The sequence below is a fragment of the Crocodylus siamensis genome, chromosome 4 (genome assembly GCF_052110815.1).
Source record: "Crocodylus siamensis isolate JL-2025a chromosome 4, ASM5211081v1, whole genome shotgun sequence".
NCBI classification, from domain to species: domain Eukaryota; kingdom Metazoa; phylum Chordata; order Crocodylia; family Crocodylidae; genus Crocodylus; species Crocodylus siamensis.
Window position 1 is genome coordinate 185,591,343 of NC_143398.1, and position 16,880 is coordinate 185,608,222.

Genomic DNA, 16,880 nt, shown 5'->3' on the forward strand with positions numbered 1-16,880 from the left:
TGCTTGCTTTTCACACACTCCCTCTCCTCCCCACTTTTTTTGTATTGTGTCTCACTTGGTTTGGAAACTCCTCTTGCATGGACCTTGTCTTTTCTGCATGTTTATAACGTGTTAGCCACACCACTACTAATTATTTGTTGTTGTATCATTATTGTAAATCAATCATTCACATATGGCACTTTACAGAGGAATTTAAATCAGGATCCATACCAAGAGATTACAATCAAACTATGGTTCTGTAAAAATAATCAGCCTATGGGACTGAGAAATCTTTTAACTTTCTTTAAAGTTGAAAGCAGAAAATATTTGTGCCCATCTTATTTAAATTCTATCACTTAGGCCAGGTAGAGACATTACACTTACAATGTAAGCAGTTGGAAACTAGCCTATGCCTGTAATAGAACAGAAGTTCAGCACACAAAACTGGTCTTTACCCATAACTTGAACGGAAGTTCAGTATACAGACTGGTTTAAAAATGGCAGAACCCAGTCTAAGATTTGTCCCCCACACCAAAGGGAGAATGTGTGTTCAGTTTGCTTCTGCTCTAAACTATGCTGCTTACAGAAAACCATGTAACTTAGATCAGCATTTCTCAACCTGGGGGTCACGACCCAAATATGCAAGAAGATTTCAGAGGGTCATGAACTGCGGGTAGAAAAATGCTGATCCTGGGAAAGCATGGAGACTGGCAGGGCAGAGTGGTGGGTGAAAGGGGATGGGGGAGAGCTACAAGGCTAGGCTGGATGCTCACAGGGGCAGGGTAGCCGGGAGGCGCTGCTCAGGAGGCAGAATGTGCTGTGATCAGGCTGGCTGGTGTGGCACAGCAGCCCCAGGGGGAGTAAGGGACATCAGCATGGGGGGAAGAGCAGGGACTTTGGGTCATGCACCAGCAGAGCCAGAGGGGTGTCAGTCGGGACAGACCATGAATCTTTGGAAATGGGTCCCAGTTGGAAAAAGGTTGAGAACCACTGATTTAGATCGATTCTGCCTCAGCCTTTTTGAATGCCTGAATCTTGTAGTGGTCATCAGTTGGATGAACTTTGCATCCTTTGAGTTATAGAGACATATGGCTAGGATATTTTTTAGCAATTTTTTAATTTCATCGTAATCTGAAACCGTTGTCTTAAGTATTAATGTATTGGAATTCTATAAATAAGGAATAGCCGATTTGTATCTACTTACTTGCATACAGGATCATTATATTTAAGACATAAAAGAACTCAATATCTAAATAAATATTCCTCATCTAGCACTGATTAATGTTTTATTTCTCTAACAGGAAATCTCAGTGCATTGAGGTAATTTCTATGTGGGATAAGTAAGTGGTTAGTAAAGCTGGAGTGTTTAGCAGAATTGTATTTTCCCCTTATTCTCAAAAACAAAGGGCATTTTTACACATGCTGCAGAAGGGGGGCATTTTAATTACAGCGGCTCTCTCATCAAACAAGCTTTAGTTAAAGCACCCTCTCCACCATTCTGAAACACAGGAAGCTGAATACATGAGACGCTGCAAGTGTTTTAGAGTGGTACCCAAGATTAATCAAGTCTGCTCTGTTGCATTCTAATCAGAATGTGTTGGAGCACATGTATAGGTGCCCAATATGACTTTTCCCCTAAATCTTACATATGACTAAAAATGCAAAAGTCATAAGCTATAAGTTATCTAACTGAACCTCCATAATAACTGAAAAATAAAGCCTTACTCGTGTATATTGTGTGTAGAGGGGTATGGTTGGAGGTGGGGGTGTGTGTATGAGGGGTTGTGGGGGGGCCTGTATGATGGGTTTGTGAGGGGATGTGGCTGTGTGTAGGGGGTGCATATAGTATGTTGAGGGGTGTATATGTGGGAGGGTTGTGAGGGCAGGGTGTGTGACATTTGTGGGTTGTGAAGGAGGGTGGGGGGCTATGGGAACCCCCTACACACTCTTGCACATGGCGTGCTGCCCCCATGCAGGTGCTGGTGCCCAGTGGTGCACAGCTCTGGCCAGTGCTGAGCATGGGAGCAAGGACTGCAACCTGCCCGACCCTCCTTTATCATGGAGGCTCTCTGCTGTGTGCCTGAAGCTCCTGCACTCGTGTGGCACCAGGGCTTGAAACACTGTGCTGGAGCTGGCTGCCTTCCTCACCCCCAGCCACACAGGTTTCAGGACTCCACGGGGAAGCAGGGACTGGGGCGCCCCTCCACTTCCAGCAGAATCCTAGGACCTGTGTAGTAGGGGGCAGGGAAAGCAACCAGTTCCAACACAGGGCTGGATAGAGGAGGGCTGAGCAGGCTGTGCTCCTAGCCCCTATACACAGTGCTGGCTAGAGCCGTGCACTGCTGGGCACCAGTGCCTACACAGGGCACGAGTGCCCCCACCTACTGCTCCTGGCAACAGGGGCTGCATGCCATGTGGGGGAGGGTGTGGGGGTTCCCCATGCCCTCCTCCACCCTCCCTTCCACCCATACCCTGCCCGGCTAAGCTTGATGCTCCTGCCGCCCCACCTCCCCTCCCAGGCTCAGGCTCCACACTGCCACCAGCCCCAACCCCATTCTGCCCCAACCCAGCTGCAGCTCCTCCCACCCCTGCCACTTCCCTACCTGCTGCCTGGAGCAAGCAGGATTCCAGGGAAGCCAAGCAGGTCCCTCAGAGGTGGCTGCTACTGCTGGCTAGGCCAGGCCCTTCCCCGCACAAGTGTAGGAGCAAAGCACAGTACGGTATGTTGGGGGTGTATATCTGGGAGGAAGGGCTGGGCGGGGTACAATTCATTGGTGGGTGCCTGTGGGCTGGATGAAAGTGCCTAGAGGATCGGATCTGGCCTGCGGGCTGTATTTTGCCCATGCCTCATTTAAGGTATGAAATCTGTATGAATATTAATTCTGCCTATCAAATGTAGTGTCTCACTTATGGTGTACTTTGTAGATATACTTCAGATGTAAAGTCAAATACTGAAATCTCAAATGTTCTCTATTTTTAACCTCTGCTGTAGAAGCCATTAACAGGTACTCTTTAATTAAAATGGTCCCTTCAAGAGCTAGTTATAATCTGATATTCATGAGGTATTAAACACTGACAAAAAAAAAATACTCCTTTATTTTCTTAGAAGACCCTAAGTATTCAATATAGGAGTCCACCATCAGTTTGAACATGATGCTGATTTTTATTTTATTCCTTATTGTGTCTCTCTTCTGCTGACATGTCTGAAATGTGTATTACATTGCAGCTGTAGCTATTCAAGCACTCTTTAGGCCCAAATTTTGTGTTAAAAATAGTATTTTAAGTATTACTGTAATTTAGAAACATCTAATGGAAACTTTTGTTTGGACATTTATACACATACATTTTTTCCCGCGATACACTAGAGAGCTGCTGCTTTGGAGCAGACTTGATTAATTGAGTCTGCTCTGCACATGAGCTTATGCGAACTGCACTGCGCATGTGCAGTTGTATAAGTGACAAAATGCGTGCACACCTTCTATGTGTTTTAGCTCAAAAGCGTGCCACCACTATTTTTTCAGTACTGACACATTTTGCCACTTATACAACTGCAAGCAACAACACAGTGCCGGGTGCTTTTCAGAGTGACTGGTGTTTTGATGCTTGCATGTATAAAAATGCCCAAACATTTTGCTGAAGTGTCAGCAGTTCAAACACCCCAGTAACAATATTAGAGTATGAGTGCCAGAAATGAAAAATGACCAGTTTGTTTCATTGTCCAGTCTGGCTTGAAAATAAACAGCATCAGTATTATTAATCCAAAATATTTAAATATCATGAGTCAAGTCCACAAACTCCGAGACTGGCTTAAAAATAATAAATATTGGTTCTTTTTTATTTAATTTATGGTGTTGGAGCCTTCTGCAGTAACTTTTTCAAATAAAATTCTGCCACCAAAGGAGCTAGCAATGCACTTTTTGTTTTATTTTACAAAGGTGACGTTTTTGAGTAATACTGTAATTACTTGGAATAAAATCGTAAGAGTGGGCTCCACTGACATTAATACTAGAAAGTAAGGTTTTTAATTCTCTCAGGTTTAGTATTCTAAGGTGTGACTGGTAACACAGGAAAAGATTTTTTTTTTGTTAATTTCACTTATTATGAAGGATATAGAAGCCCTACCAAGAGGCAGTTCCACTTAGCTAGGACTCTTTGACTTAATGCTTGGAGATCATAAGGCCAGAAAGCACAACTGGTTTATATAGTCTGCTCGTCTCAGAAGCTAGCAACACAGGGCACAGTTCTTAAGGTGAGTTAGTACTTCCACTTAGGGGAAATGTTAGGAGATATGCACTGCAGCTCCATAAATGCTACACGCACAGACGTGTACCCCCCCCCACCCTCTTCCCCAAAGCTAGATTCTTCTCTTTCTCCCTTTTCTCAGGCTTTGTGATGGGAAGGTCAAGTATTGCAAGAAATCATGGACCATGTTTTCTTTGTTTCAAAAGGTGTAGTATTTCAAAGGCAGCTTGATTTACAGGGTGATATTGTCTTAAATGTTTTTCTCCATATAATAGCTGTAACATTTGTTGTTCTAAGCACATGGTTCAGAGGGAGACTGGAATAACTCAGAAAAACAAGCCTGACTGATAAAGTTCTAACTAAATCAGAGAGAGAGAGATATATATATATCATAAACTTTCATGAGCCCATGCTGACGTCACCAGATGCTAGAAAAGGAAATGCACAGGCAGTTCATGCACAGGCTCTGTGCATGTCCTTTCGCAGTATATGTTGAAGTGAGTTCATGCTCATGAAAGCTTATGCTCTGATCTTTGATTTAGTTAGTCTGTAAGGTGCACATCTACCCTGCCTTCTGCCTGACTTCAGACTAACATGGCCAACTACCTCTCTCTGATAAAGTTCTGACATTGAACTACACACCATTTTGGGGGGAGGAGGGGAAGAGACCACAGTGAGGGGATGGAAAATACTGCAAAGGATTTTTTCCTTTCTTTCCTTCCTACAGGATTTCCCATCCCCTCGCTGTAGAATGCAGGCAAAATCTGATTCTCTTTTTCTCCAGGGTCTGTAACCCCCCCTCAGTCATATTTCCCAGTGACTTCTGTAACAGCCCAGTAGTATAAGTAAGGATGGGTGAGTGAGTGGGGCATTTTTGTAAGTGGCTCAAAAATGGAAGCTGCTGCCACCACTGGGCTTATCTATGGTTCTATGAAATGAGAGCATTTATTATTCTAAGACAGGAGTTGTCAACTTTGAAAGATCCCAGGGGGGACATGGGTGGGCAGGGACAGAGCACCACCAGCCCATGCCACTGCCTCAGGAGCAGGGCCACACAGATGCTGCACTGCCACCACTCGCCACACCCCCACTCAGCATCTGGCCACTTGCCACCCCCCCCCTACAGGGGTGCACTTATTAAAAAAAGGGTGACAATCCCTATTCTAAGAGAAAGTAAGTATGGGCACAGAAGCCTAATGAAAATGGACTTCAGAGAAACCAATTTCAACCGACTTGGAGGACAGATACATAGGGTCTCTGGGGAAGATAATCTGAAGGGTAAAAAAAATGCAGGAGAGCTGGTACTTTCTGAAAGGTGCTACATTAAATACCTAATGGAGGAACCTCCCGAGCAAATGGAAGACAAAAAGCAGTGTACGAGACCATTGTGACTACAGTAGGAAATCTTCGATGGCCAGAAAATTGAAAAGGAATCCTATAAAAAGCAGAACCAAGAACACATACCTATGAGTGAACAGAAACCACAAGCACGTAGGGATGAAATCAAAAAGACTAAAGTGCAAGATGAGATTCAGTTGGCAGGGCGTAAAAGGCAACAAGAAAGGTTCTATTTTATTCTATATATTAAGAGGAAGAGAAAATGGAAATAGAGGTATATTACGAAACGGGAAAAGAAAGCATATACAAAATTAGAGAGAGAAAGCTGCAGTATTCAGTATGTTCTTTGCTTGTCTTCATCAAAAAGGTTATGATCAGATATTTAAAATTACTTCTTGGAGGGAGACAAGAGGGCATACTCTAGATATGGATAGAACAGGTTAAAGAATACTGAAAGAAAATAAATGCTTTCTAGTCAGCAGGGTGCAATGAAATTCATTCTTACTTAAGAACTTATTGAAGTAGCTGAACAAATTTGTAAACTCTTTGTGATTATTTTTGAGTACTCATAGGTTCTTCAGTCCCACATCCTCTTATCTTTAAAAACCAGGAAAAGGGAAGATCCAGGGAATTATAAGGTGTGTGTAGATGAAATGATGGCCCTAAATTGAAGCGTTGGGTTTTAAAAACCACCGCTTCAATTTAGGACTGATTAAACCCCTGTGTCATGCACACACCTTACCTGCCTTTCCAGAGGAGAGGGGAGGGTGAGCTGCCAGCAGGTAGAGTGGTCCCTGGGCTGCAGGAGGGGCTGGTGCTTCCCTCTAGCAGCGATGCCCCACCTAGGTGGCACCCACCTACAGGCACCTGGCTCAGGCAGTCCTAAGGGGCACTTCAGCCATGGAGGGAAGCACTGGGCCCCCATGCAGCTCAGGCAGGCAAGCAGGCTCCAGGGGTGGGGGGGAAGATGAGGCTCTCACTTTTCTTGGGTGGAGCCTGCTTTCCCAGGCTGCTGCCAGGCTGCCTGCAGGGCTTCCTGCAGAGCCATGGAGCTGCACAGAGCCAGGTGCTTCACTCCATGGCTGTAGGGACAGCAAACTAAAACTCCACCGAATTTCCTACAGTAGTTGGAATGAATGTGCAATACGCCGCCGAGGCTTGCAAACACTGACACCATTAAAGCAGTGCAAGGGCATTTAGCCCATTTTAAAGTGTCATGCATACATGCCTCTTTTTTCTTCTATACACAGCCATAGACTTAACTTTATCCCTAGCAAAGTATTAGAACAAATTATTAAATAATCATTTTACAGGTGTCTAGAAAGCAGAAAAGTGATAAAAGCAGCCAAGATGGGTTTTTCAAAAACAGATTGTCAAAGCAAACTATTTTCTTTTTTGACAGGGTAACTGGCCTGCTGCATGAAAAGAAGGGATAGATATTATAAATTTTGATGTTAGTAAGGTTTCTGACACTGTTCTTTGTGCCATTTTCATAAGTAAGCTAAAGAAATATGATCTGTATGTGGATACACACCCAGCTGAAAAATCAGTCTCAGGGAATGGTTTTCAGTAACTCATTTTCAAATTGGGAGGGCATCTCAAGTGAGATCCTTCATAGGTGTGTTCTGAGCTCAATTCTGCTCAATATTTTCATCTGCCTTTCTTAGTTTTTGGCCTGTTTTCAACTGCCTTTCTTAGTTTTTGGCCTGTTCTCCTTTTAACTCAATATTAAACATCTCTTGTATTTCAGAAGAAATCTGCAAGGCAGAGCAGAAGTGAAGAGAAAAGCAAAGTCTGTAGCAGAAGTATTGGATTAGACACAGCTACTTCTCACCCTGCAGAAAGTGGAAATGCATCAGTTGAGTTTCATCTATCTCCTACTAAATCATGCTGGATCAAGGAGGAATCTTCCCAGTATGGAAGCTTCTCAGGGTTCAGCAGTAGTGATGGTGTTCTAAAGGAACTGGATGATGGACAATTTGAGCAGGAAGATGGCGTAACTCAGGTCACTTGTATGTGACCAAATAAGTAACTGCATTGGAGAGACCTGTAAATAATGAACACAAATGTAAGAACTGAGATTACTACACTACTTTATATGCATTTGTATAATCCTCTGGTTTCCTCCGTGCTCATATCTTATATATTTTTACTTCTGCCAAGTTACACTCATAACAAAACCTTATTTGTAGTAAGACTACTACTGCAACATACTTCGGTTTTATGTCTGCTTTAATGGGATGCTCTATTACTTGGTGTTTTGCTAACTTCATTAATGATATTTTCAATAATGCTTTTGACAGCAGGCAAGAAAATATTATATAGATCAGCAGTGCTTTTTGCTGAGTAAAAGCCAGTGTCAATAGGAAATCTTAGTATTTTCCACAAATGTGCGGAAAATTGTATTTTTCTAAGGGGGTCTAACAACATTGGAAAGTAAAAAAAAAAAAAAAAAAATTTAAGTACTTTATTCCTTTTTTGTTTTAATAGAAATAGTCACTTTGTTTGCCTGTTGTAAATTCAGAAGCTTGTAAAACAGAAATGTCAAATGTGGGACTTTCAACCTTAATGAAGAACAGCATGAAATACTGGTACCTGATGGAGAAAGTTACATTCTGGTTTGTAATGTTCTTACCAGAAAAAGCCTGGGAAGTGGGAGCATATTCTGTTTTTGTCCAAATTCAAATGGGGGGGAGCAAGGAAAGGCAATCTACAACCAAGCCAAAGAGTATCCAAGCACAAAGATACTTTATGCAAAAAAAAAAAAAAAAATCACTCGCTCCCAAGCAATTATTTGTACCTCAAGAAGAGATCCTGCATACTGAATAAGGAACATTGCCGCTAAGATTATGGGTGCACTGTAATACTGCTTATATGTGAAGAAGCACTCACATGGGGAGACAAAATTTGAAATGGGGCTGCATACAAAGGCACTCAAGTTCTCTTTCAGCCAAACACATATACTGTATAAAATGTATTCGTATGTTCATCATGGAGTTCCCAAGCATATTTGAGTACAGAGGTAATTATTAAAATTTTGAGTCAGAGATATCAACAGGGGATTGCAGTTGGTGGCTTCAGGATCAAAAAAGCCTAACACTGATGTAGCTCTTCTGAAAGTAGTGATAATAAGAATGTTTTTATGTAGCTGTATTGAAGTATTGCTTGATTCAGATGCTGTCTGATTTCATTTAGCATGATTAAGGCCTCTGGAACAAAGTCATGTGTATAAAATAACTAAATAAAATGTGTTTTTTATTCTGATCAGTGTTAGGCTCTTCAGATGGGTAATGTCAGTCAGTCAACGGCTCCAGAAAGTTACTATTTATATAAGGAATACAAAAAAAATTAAGAGAAGCAGATGAAGGGAGGGAGGGCAGCAGAAGGAAAATGTGCTAAGTTGATAGCTGTGATTACATTATTCAAAGTGTAATGACATTATAAGCATAAGTTATGATGTGCTCTTTTGTAAGCAGCTTATCTTGTTAATCAGGTGCCAGTTTCAGTGAAGCTGATGGGAGTGGATGGGTCAAAATAAGAAAACCACAGTGCTAAGCAAAAGTAAATTTACAGAAAGTTAGTGCCTCCCTCAACTGTAACCCTTCTGCTATTTTAACTACTGTTAATTCATGAGTCATTAGAAGCAACTCACTGTTGCCCCATGCCTTTTAGAGTACCTGTATTCTGGCAGAACAAAGGTAGTCACTGTGTTCTGTTGCCACAGAATGTCCAGCAATAAAGGGAACAGCATTAATTGACTCCAAAGGAATACCTGTCCGGGATTAGTAGAGGAGTGCAGTTTCAAGTGTGTGATTTCAAAGCTTGGAGGAACAGAGGAAAGGGTAAGAAAGACACTTAAGACAGTTTGTTACTGTGTAATAAGCCACACTGAAAAGAGCAAAGTCTTAATGCAATTCTAGTTTTTTCAATTCTGTTTATAGAGTAAAACCAAGGAATAAGTAACTTCAGAGTGCCAGGGCCTGCATCTGAGCTGCCTACTACTTTCCCTTGTAAAAATTCTCACAGCAGGCTTTCAGTTTGGCAGGGACACACCTTCAACTTGTCCCATGACATTAATTCAGTTTTAGCTGACTTGGAAACGGTTAAAAATTGTTCTTCAGGAGAATGTTGGCATCCTACAGAAATAATAACTGAGCAGGAACATTTTAGGCAGGTAAGGTTCTTTGGGTAGGTGTGATATCTTTTATTAGACCACCTAAAATAGTTGGAAAAAAGTTATTTGCAAGCTTTTGGGCACAAACACCCTTCGTCAGGCACAGGGAGACTGCAGCTGTTATGAGTTCTTCAAGATAGAAAAAGAAGCTAAAGTGTAACTAGAAGTCTGTGAAAATGTAGATGAGTAGAAGTTTGGAAGACAATGGGTAGAGATAAGAGGAGAGGAGGAGAAGGGAGAGAAATGTGTGAAGGAATGTAAGGTGTCAGCTTCAGGCAGGTTACCTGGTGAATTAGATGTCAGGCAGGTTATAATGTCATAAATCCAATGTCTATATTAAGTCTATGATTTTTTGTATCCAATGGATTTATGAAGTGACATTCATAGGCTTGTCTACAAAAGGTGTTTTATAAGTTCCCTTTGAGGATTTAGAACCAAGAGATTGGAGAGGGAGCAATTGTCTTGTGAGCAGTGGGCACCTGCCATTTTTGTCTTCAATGGATTTTCAGTGCATGTTCGTTCTGGTACTGCAGTCATTGTTTGGGTTCTCCTACATATTTTCCATCAGGGCATTTGGTGTACTGCATGAGAAATACAACATTTCTGGAGGTGCAGGTGTAAGATCCAAGAATGATGTTGGTTCTGTTGTGAGGTGTAGTTATTGTAGGACTGGTGGAGATGTGTTGGCAGGTTTTACATTTCTTGTCCTGGTGTGGTCTGGATCCATCTGATATGGTTTGGGTCATAGGAAGGTTGTTTCTAGTGATGAGATTGGAAAGATCTCTTTAAAAACTGGGTCGTCTTCTAGTGTGAGTTGCAATTGTTTAAGGATTTTCTGTATAGGTTCCAGGGAAGGGTGGCATATCATAACTTAATTGTGTGCAATGTGTGGGGATTTTCTTTTTGTGCTGCAGCAGTTCTTAACATGGTATCCGGGTGGCTCTTTCAAAAGTGCGGTCTATCTCTCTGGAGTAGCGTCCTTGTTGGGTGGAAGTCCTTTTGAGATCTGTGAGGTGACGAGTGCATGTATGCTCCTCAGTGCAAATTCAGTGGTATCAGAGAACTTGGCTGTAAATTCGGTTCTGTGCATGTTGGTCCGTAGGTTTCTTGTATGTGGTGGTTTCTATTTTACCATTTTGGATATTGATCATGGTGTCTAAAAAGGAAATGTTGGTGTTGGAGTATTCAAGAAAGAGTCTGCTGGAGGGGTGATGACTGTTGAATGTGTGATGGAAATCAATCAGACTACAGGTTTTCAGTCCAAATGATGTTGTCATCTTTATACCTCAGGTATAGCATATGGCCACCAAAATGGCCCCACAGTATGTCAACCTTTACATGGCCCACCCACCTGGAAGAATTCCTCAGGACCTGCACCATCAGACCCATGCTATACATGAGATATATAGATGACATCTTCATTTGGACTGAAAACCTACAGTCTCTGATTGATTTCCATCACAAATTCAACAATCATCACCCCTATTTTTGTTGGTCTAATAAAAGATATCACATCTACCCAAAGAACCTTGCTTGCCTGTGTCCTTAGACCAACCCAACTACAACCAACAACCCAGGAACATTTTAAGAATTCCTGGACCGGTGGTGCAGCAACATACACTAGTACTAATGAGGACTGTGGGAGCTGTCAGAAGAGATTCTGCATTGAGAGTTGGGGAGCTTTGGCCAGGATTCCCACATCCAGTATGGGTCCCAGCATCACATCCTTTGTTTTGGGAGCATCTCATTTCTCTTCTGGGATAATAGCCTTCCTCTGCAGTCAGCTAGTATTGACTTGCCTGTAGTTGAAGTAATAGAAGTCTGCTATGTGGTCCTTCAGATCAGAGTTCAAACCATTAACACAGGAAAGGGAAGGGCTACTGTAGTTATATATCAAAGTATGCTTATTATTTCCTTTAAAAATGCTTATTGAAAGAAAGTGGTTAAGGTTGCAAAGTCCAGGAGGCGCACTAGTCATGGTTGCCTGTGCAACCTTAATTCGACTCCCTGGGGAGTGTCCAGATGAGCGCACAAGGCATTCACCATGCTGCAAATCAGCAGCTTGCAGGTTTTTTTGACATATCCCAGTGTCAAAAAAGCCCATGCCTTAAAAAAGTGGTGCAGCACACTCTAGCTGCTGGCCAGGCTATGTTTCATAGATTTCATAGACATCAGGGCTGGAAGGGACCTTGGGAGATCATCGAGTCCAGCCCCCTGCCCAAAGGGCAGGAAGTCAGCTGGGGTCATAGGATCCCAGCAAGATAAGCATCCAATTTACTCTTGAAGGTGTTCAATGTAGGCGCTTGAACCACCTCCGCTGGCAGACTGTTCCAGACCTTGGGGGCTCGGACAGTAAAGAAATTCTTCCTTATGTCCAGCCTGAAACGGTCTTGCAGGAGTTTGTGACCGTTCGACCTCGTCATCCCTTGGGGCGTTCTGGTGAACAAACATTCCCCCAAATCCTGGTGGTCACCCCTGATAAACTTATAGGTGGCCATCAGATCACCCCTGAGCCTACGCTTTTCCAGGCTAAAGAGTCCCATGTCTCTCAGCCTATCATCGTAAGATCTGTTTTCCTGACCTCTGATCATGCGCGTCACTCTCCTCTGGACTCTCTCAAGCTTCTCCACATCCTTTTTGAATTGTGGAGCCCAAAACTGGACGCAGTACTCCAGCTGCGGCCTCACCAAGGCCGAGTACAAGGGGAGAATGACGTCCCGGGATTTGCTCGAGAAGCATCTATGGATGCACGCCAGCATTTTGGTCGCTTTACTAGCCGCAGCATTGCATTGCAGGCTCATGTTCATCTTGTGGTCAATGATGACCCCCAAGTCTCTTTCTTCTATAGTGCTATCCAACGTAGCACTGCCGACCCTATAAGGATGCTGCAGGTTTTTCCTCCCAAGGTAAAGAACCTTGCATTTTTTGGTGTTAAACACCATCAGGTTCTCATCTGCCCATTTGCTGAGCTTGTCCAGGTCAGCCTGGATCACCCGCCTATCTTCTGGCGTGGATGCTTTGCCCCAAAGTTTGGTGTCATCGGCGAACTTGGCCAGTCCACTCCTGACTCCAATATCCACATCATTAATGAAGATGTTGAACAGTATGGGTCCCAGGACAGAGCCTTGAGGGACCCCACTGGTCACAGGGCACCACGATGAGTGACTGCCATCAATTACAACCCTCTGGGTCCGACCGTGGAGCCAATTTCCCAGCCAGCGGATCGTGGTGGAGCCAACTGGCCAGTTTGGCCAAGAGGTGACCATGGGATACCAGATCAAAAGCTTTTTTGAAGTCAAGATATATGACATCAATCTCTTCTCCTTCGTCCAGGTGATTGGTCACCTGGTCATAGAAGGAAATGAGATTGGTCAAACAAGACCTACCCGCAACTAACCCGTGCTGGCTATCTCTTAGGATGTTAGCCTGGGCCAGTCCCTCAAGGATGGCCTCCTTAATAAACTTTTCTAAGATGTTCCCCAGGATAGAAGTCAGGCCAATGGGCCTGTAGTTAGCCGGATCCACTCTCCTCCCTTTCTTGAAGATCGGCACCACATTGGCCTTCTTCCAGTCTTCGGGCACTACACCAGAGCGCCAGGAGTTTTCAAAGATCCGTGCCAGGGGCTGAGCTATGACGCTCGCCAGCTCCTTGAATACCCTGGGGTGCAGATCGTCAGGGCCAGCTGACTTGAAGGTATCTAGGTATCTAGATTCCTATATGCCAGGTCTCCATCACTGGAGCCCTGGGAAGCCTCTAGGACCCCAAATATGACTGCTGGGGCCAGCCCAGGTGCTGACCCCAGCCTCCTCTACCCCACCCAGAGCAACTTGCCACATGCCAGAGCACATGTGCACAAGCATTCCTTGGGGCCAAGTAGCAGTGGCACAACTATGTGCCACAGCTGTTTGTCCCTGGGGAAATGCATGTGCATGCTCATCGACACACTGCTGGTACCTATTCAGTATGGAACAGATTTTAATGACAGTACTACATAACTTGTTTTCTCCAACAGAATCCTTGCTTCAATCTGTACATAGCAGCAGAATTACAATTGTACAAGCAATGAAATTTAGCGTTTCCTAACTTTTGTGGAAGAAATCAAACTTCGCGTTGTGTTTTGGTATTAGTATTAACAGACTCAGTCTGAGTTTATTGGTCCTCATACTATATGATCGTAGGGAGGAGATCTAAACAGAACTCCCCCCCTACAAGTTAACATACCTTTTTATACCTAAAATTGTTTAAACAAAGCATCCGTGAAAAGAGAGTCAAAGGTAGATCATAATAGTTGCTTGCTCAGCAACAAGTTTTGTTTTGAGAACTGTTATCACCTTTTTTGTTTTTAGGAAAGAAAGAAACATTCGTTCCCATGTGGATGGAGACATAATAAGGAGAAGGGTTTTTTTTTATCTTAAAACATTTTTTTTTCCACTCTGAAGTCAAGTTAGAGGCCTGGATAAATCTGCTTCAACACTTTGGAATATCTGACATAACCAGAATACTTTATATTTTCCTATGTATAAAATTTACCAAGATGTAGTATAATTACTCCTCTGTTAAATTGTTACAAATAAGATTGAAGAGAAAATAGCTCTGGCAAATGTGATATGGATTAACAGCTATTTTTACTGTACAGTCTGTTATATGGTTTTTCACATATAAAGCAGTAGTTTTACTTTGCTTATTTTAAGTTAATCAATTTACTTCCTTTAATCTTCTGGATAAAATTTAAATGAAATATATTGCTTATGGAATAAAGAGTGAAAGATAATATAACTTAGCCAGATTTAGAATGGTTTCCAAGCAGATCAGCTGGTGGGATCTCAGAGAAGCAGTGCTTCCAGATGGATAAAAAGGAACCACTTTTAACACTCCTAAACAAGGCTTTTGCTAGATCCATACTACTTGAATGTTGAAGCAGTGATTATTTAGAAGTGTTTTACCACATCTCAGTTTTTAGCAAAAAGGTTTGTTTGTTTGTTTTTAAACTGAAATCCAAGCCAACTCTCATCAGTCTGGTCTAGTCGGTAAAAATAAAACCCTATTACTGTCTGATTTTTTCTACCACCCCACCTGCTTTACTTTACATACTTTATATTTTACATCTCTTAAATATAATAATCAGGGTGGAATAGTCTCTCTGCTTCTGTGAGCCCTTTTCTAATACTATAAATCCATTCTACAAGTATTAAAACTATATATTATATCCTATAAAATAATTCTATAGCTTTGTTAAGGCTCTATTGAATTCTACTCATCTAATTAGATAGATAATATATTTAAGTTACTGCTACTTCTGTAGGAGGTTCAGTACATATAATGAGACGTGATTTTCCAAAACATTTACCCTGTATGCAAAAGTTCTGATTTCTTTCACTGCATAGTCAGCAACCATTCAAGCCTTCTTAATTTTTTCTCATCCTGCCAAAGACTTGCCTCTAGCCCTGGGGCAAGCAGTTATTTCAGGTGGAGGGTCGCTTACTGAGTTTTGGCAAGCCATTTTCCAAAAGGATGTGGAGAAGCTTGAGAGAGTCCAGAGGAGAGCCACACGCATGATCAGAGGTCAGGAAAACAGATCTTACGATGACAGGCTGAGAGCCATGGGACTCTTTAGCCTGGAAAAGCGCAGGCTCAGGGGTGATCTGATGGCCACCTATAAATTTATCAAGGGTGACCACCAGGATCTGGGGGAACGTTTGTTCACCAGAGCGCCCCAAGGGATGACGAGGTCGAACGGTCACAAACTCCTGCAAGACTGTTTCAGGCTGGACATAAGGAAAAATTTCTTTACTGTCCGAGCCCCCAAGGTCTGGAACAGTCTGCCAGCGGAGGTGGTTCAAGCACCTACACTGAACACCTTCAAGAGTAAATTGGATGCTTATCTTGCTGGGATCCTATGACCCCAGCTGACTTCCTGCCCTTTGGGCAGGGGACTGGACTCGATGATCTCCCGAGGTCCCTTCCAGCCCTAATGTCTATGAAATCTAAATCTATGAAATTGAGGGCCGCATGACAGGCAGCCAGGAGCAGATAAATATTAACTTCCTCAATTTTTTAGGGGCCCCACAGGCCGGATAGAATGGCCTGGCAGGCCACATCTGGCCCGGGGGCCACATTTTGCCCACCCCTGCTCTACCCTGTGAGTTCCAGCCACAAATTTGAGATAATATGAGAGGCTAAAGTTTTTTAAAGGATGACATTATTCACTGGAAGATGATTTCTTTAATACAGACTTGTTTGCCCAGTTGCATCTCAGGCTGTTCCAGAAAAACAAGTACAACTCAAATTTCTGTAATGCAGGAAACAGAGTCAAGGTATGAATCAGTTCAGCCTGAATTCCACCCTTGGAAGTTGCTTGCTTTCACTGTGTGAACTGTACTGACTGGCAGAGGTTAATTGGCATAGTTTTGTAGAGTTGTGCTTGTGATAAGTGGGGCAGAAAAATGCATCCCTGTTTGGGAATCACAGCCTAGAACCTTCTGGAAAAGCAAACTGGCATTTTTCAAAAAGCAAGCTGGAGTCATTCCTTTCTTTTAGTTGAGACAGCAGCAGCACCCAAGGTATGGAAGGCCTAAGTCTAACAAAGAGATTTAAACCCTTTGCACAGGACACTTCCCAGGTGCCCTAACCACCAGCTTTTATATTGTTTTGTCTGAGGGCAGTCTCCACCCACCCCTGTGGAATGTGTTAAGCTGCACAGAAAGGGATTCAAGATTCATTAGACCAGACAGTATAAGCAGGAGAAAATCTTTGTAGCCTCAAGGCTACAAGGTGGAGGGAGACCTGAGTTCCATTTCCTGCTCCAAGGTCTACATGTTTTATGTAATGACTGTTCCACAATGATAAATTCTTAATTCTGAATTAAACTGTAGATTGCAAATTAAAATACCTATGCAAGCAATAGAGAGGCCAGTTCAATAAACCACTGAGATATACAACCCATGTATATAAAGGCCATAACGAGTAAGGCTATGCGAAGCTTTGGTCACCAATTCGATTCAGAGGAGATTCGGCCTGATTGAGCAGCCAAATCTTTGAATCCAAATCGAATTGGAAGCCTCAGATTCAATTTGAAGAGATTCAATGATTCGCCCATACACACAACTTTATATGTTTTTTTTCTATATACCTCAAGGTACCAGGCGT

General features: G+C 42.8%; 1 protein-coding gene across 2 annotated transcripts in view; it reads left to right on the plus strand.

Moving 5' to 3' along the window:
- The window catches only part of RFTN2 (raftlin family member 2), a 64,411-nt gene extending 55,588 nt beyond the window's left edge, over positions 1-8,823 (plus strand). For both annotated transcript variants that reach the window (XM_090045172.1, XM_090045173.1), the window contains one exon: positions 7,310-8,823. In XM_090045172.1, coding sequence (XP_089901298.1) covers positions 7,310-7,579 — 270 coding nt within the window. In that variant the 3' untranslated portion in view covers positions 7,580-8,823. The remainder of the gene's footprint in view (positions 1-7,309) is intronic.
- Positions 8,824-16,880: the final 8,057 nt, after the last annotated feature.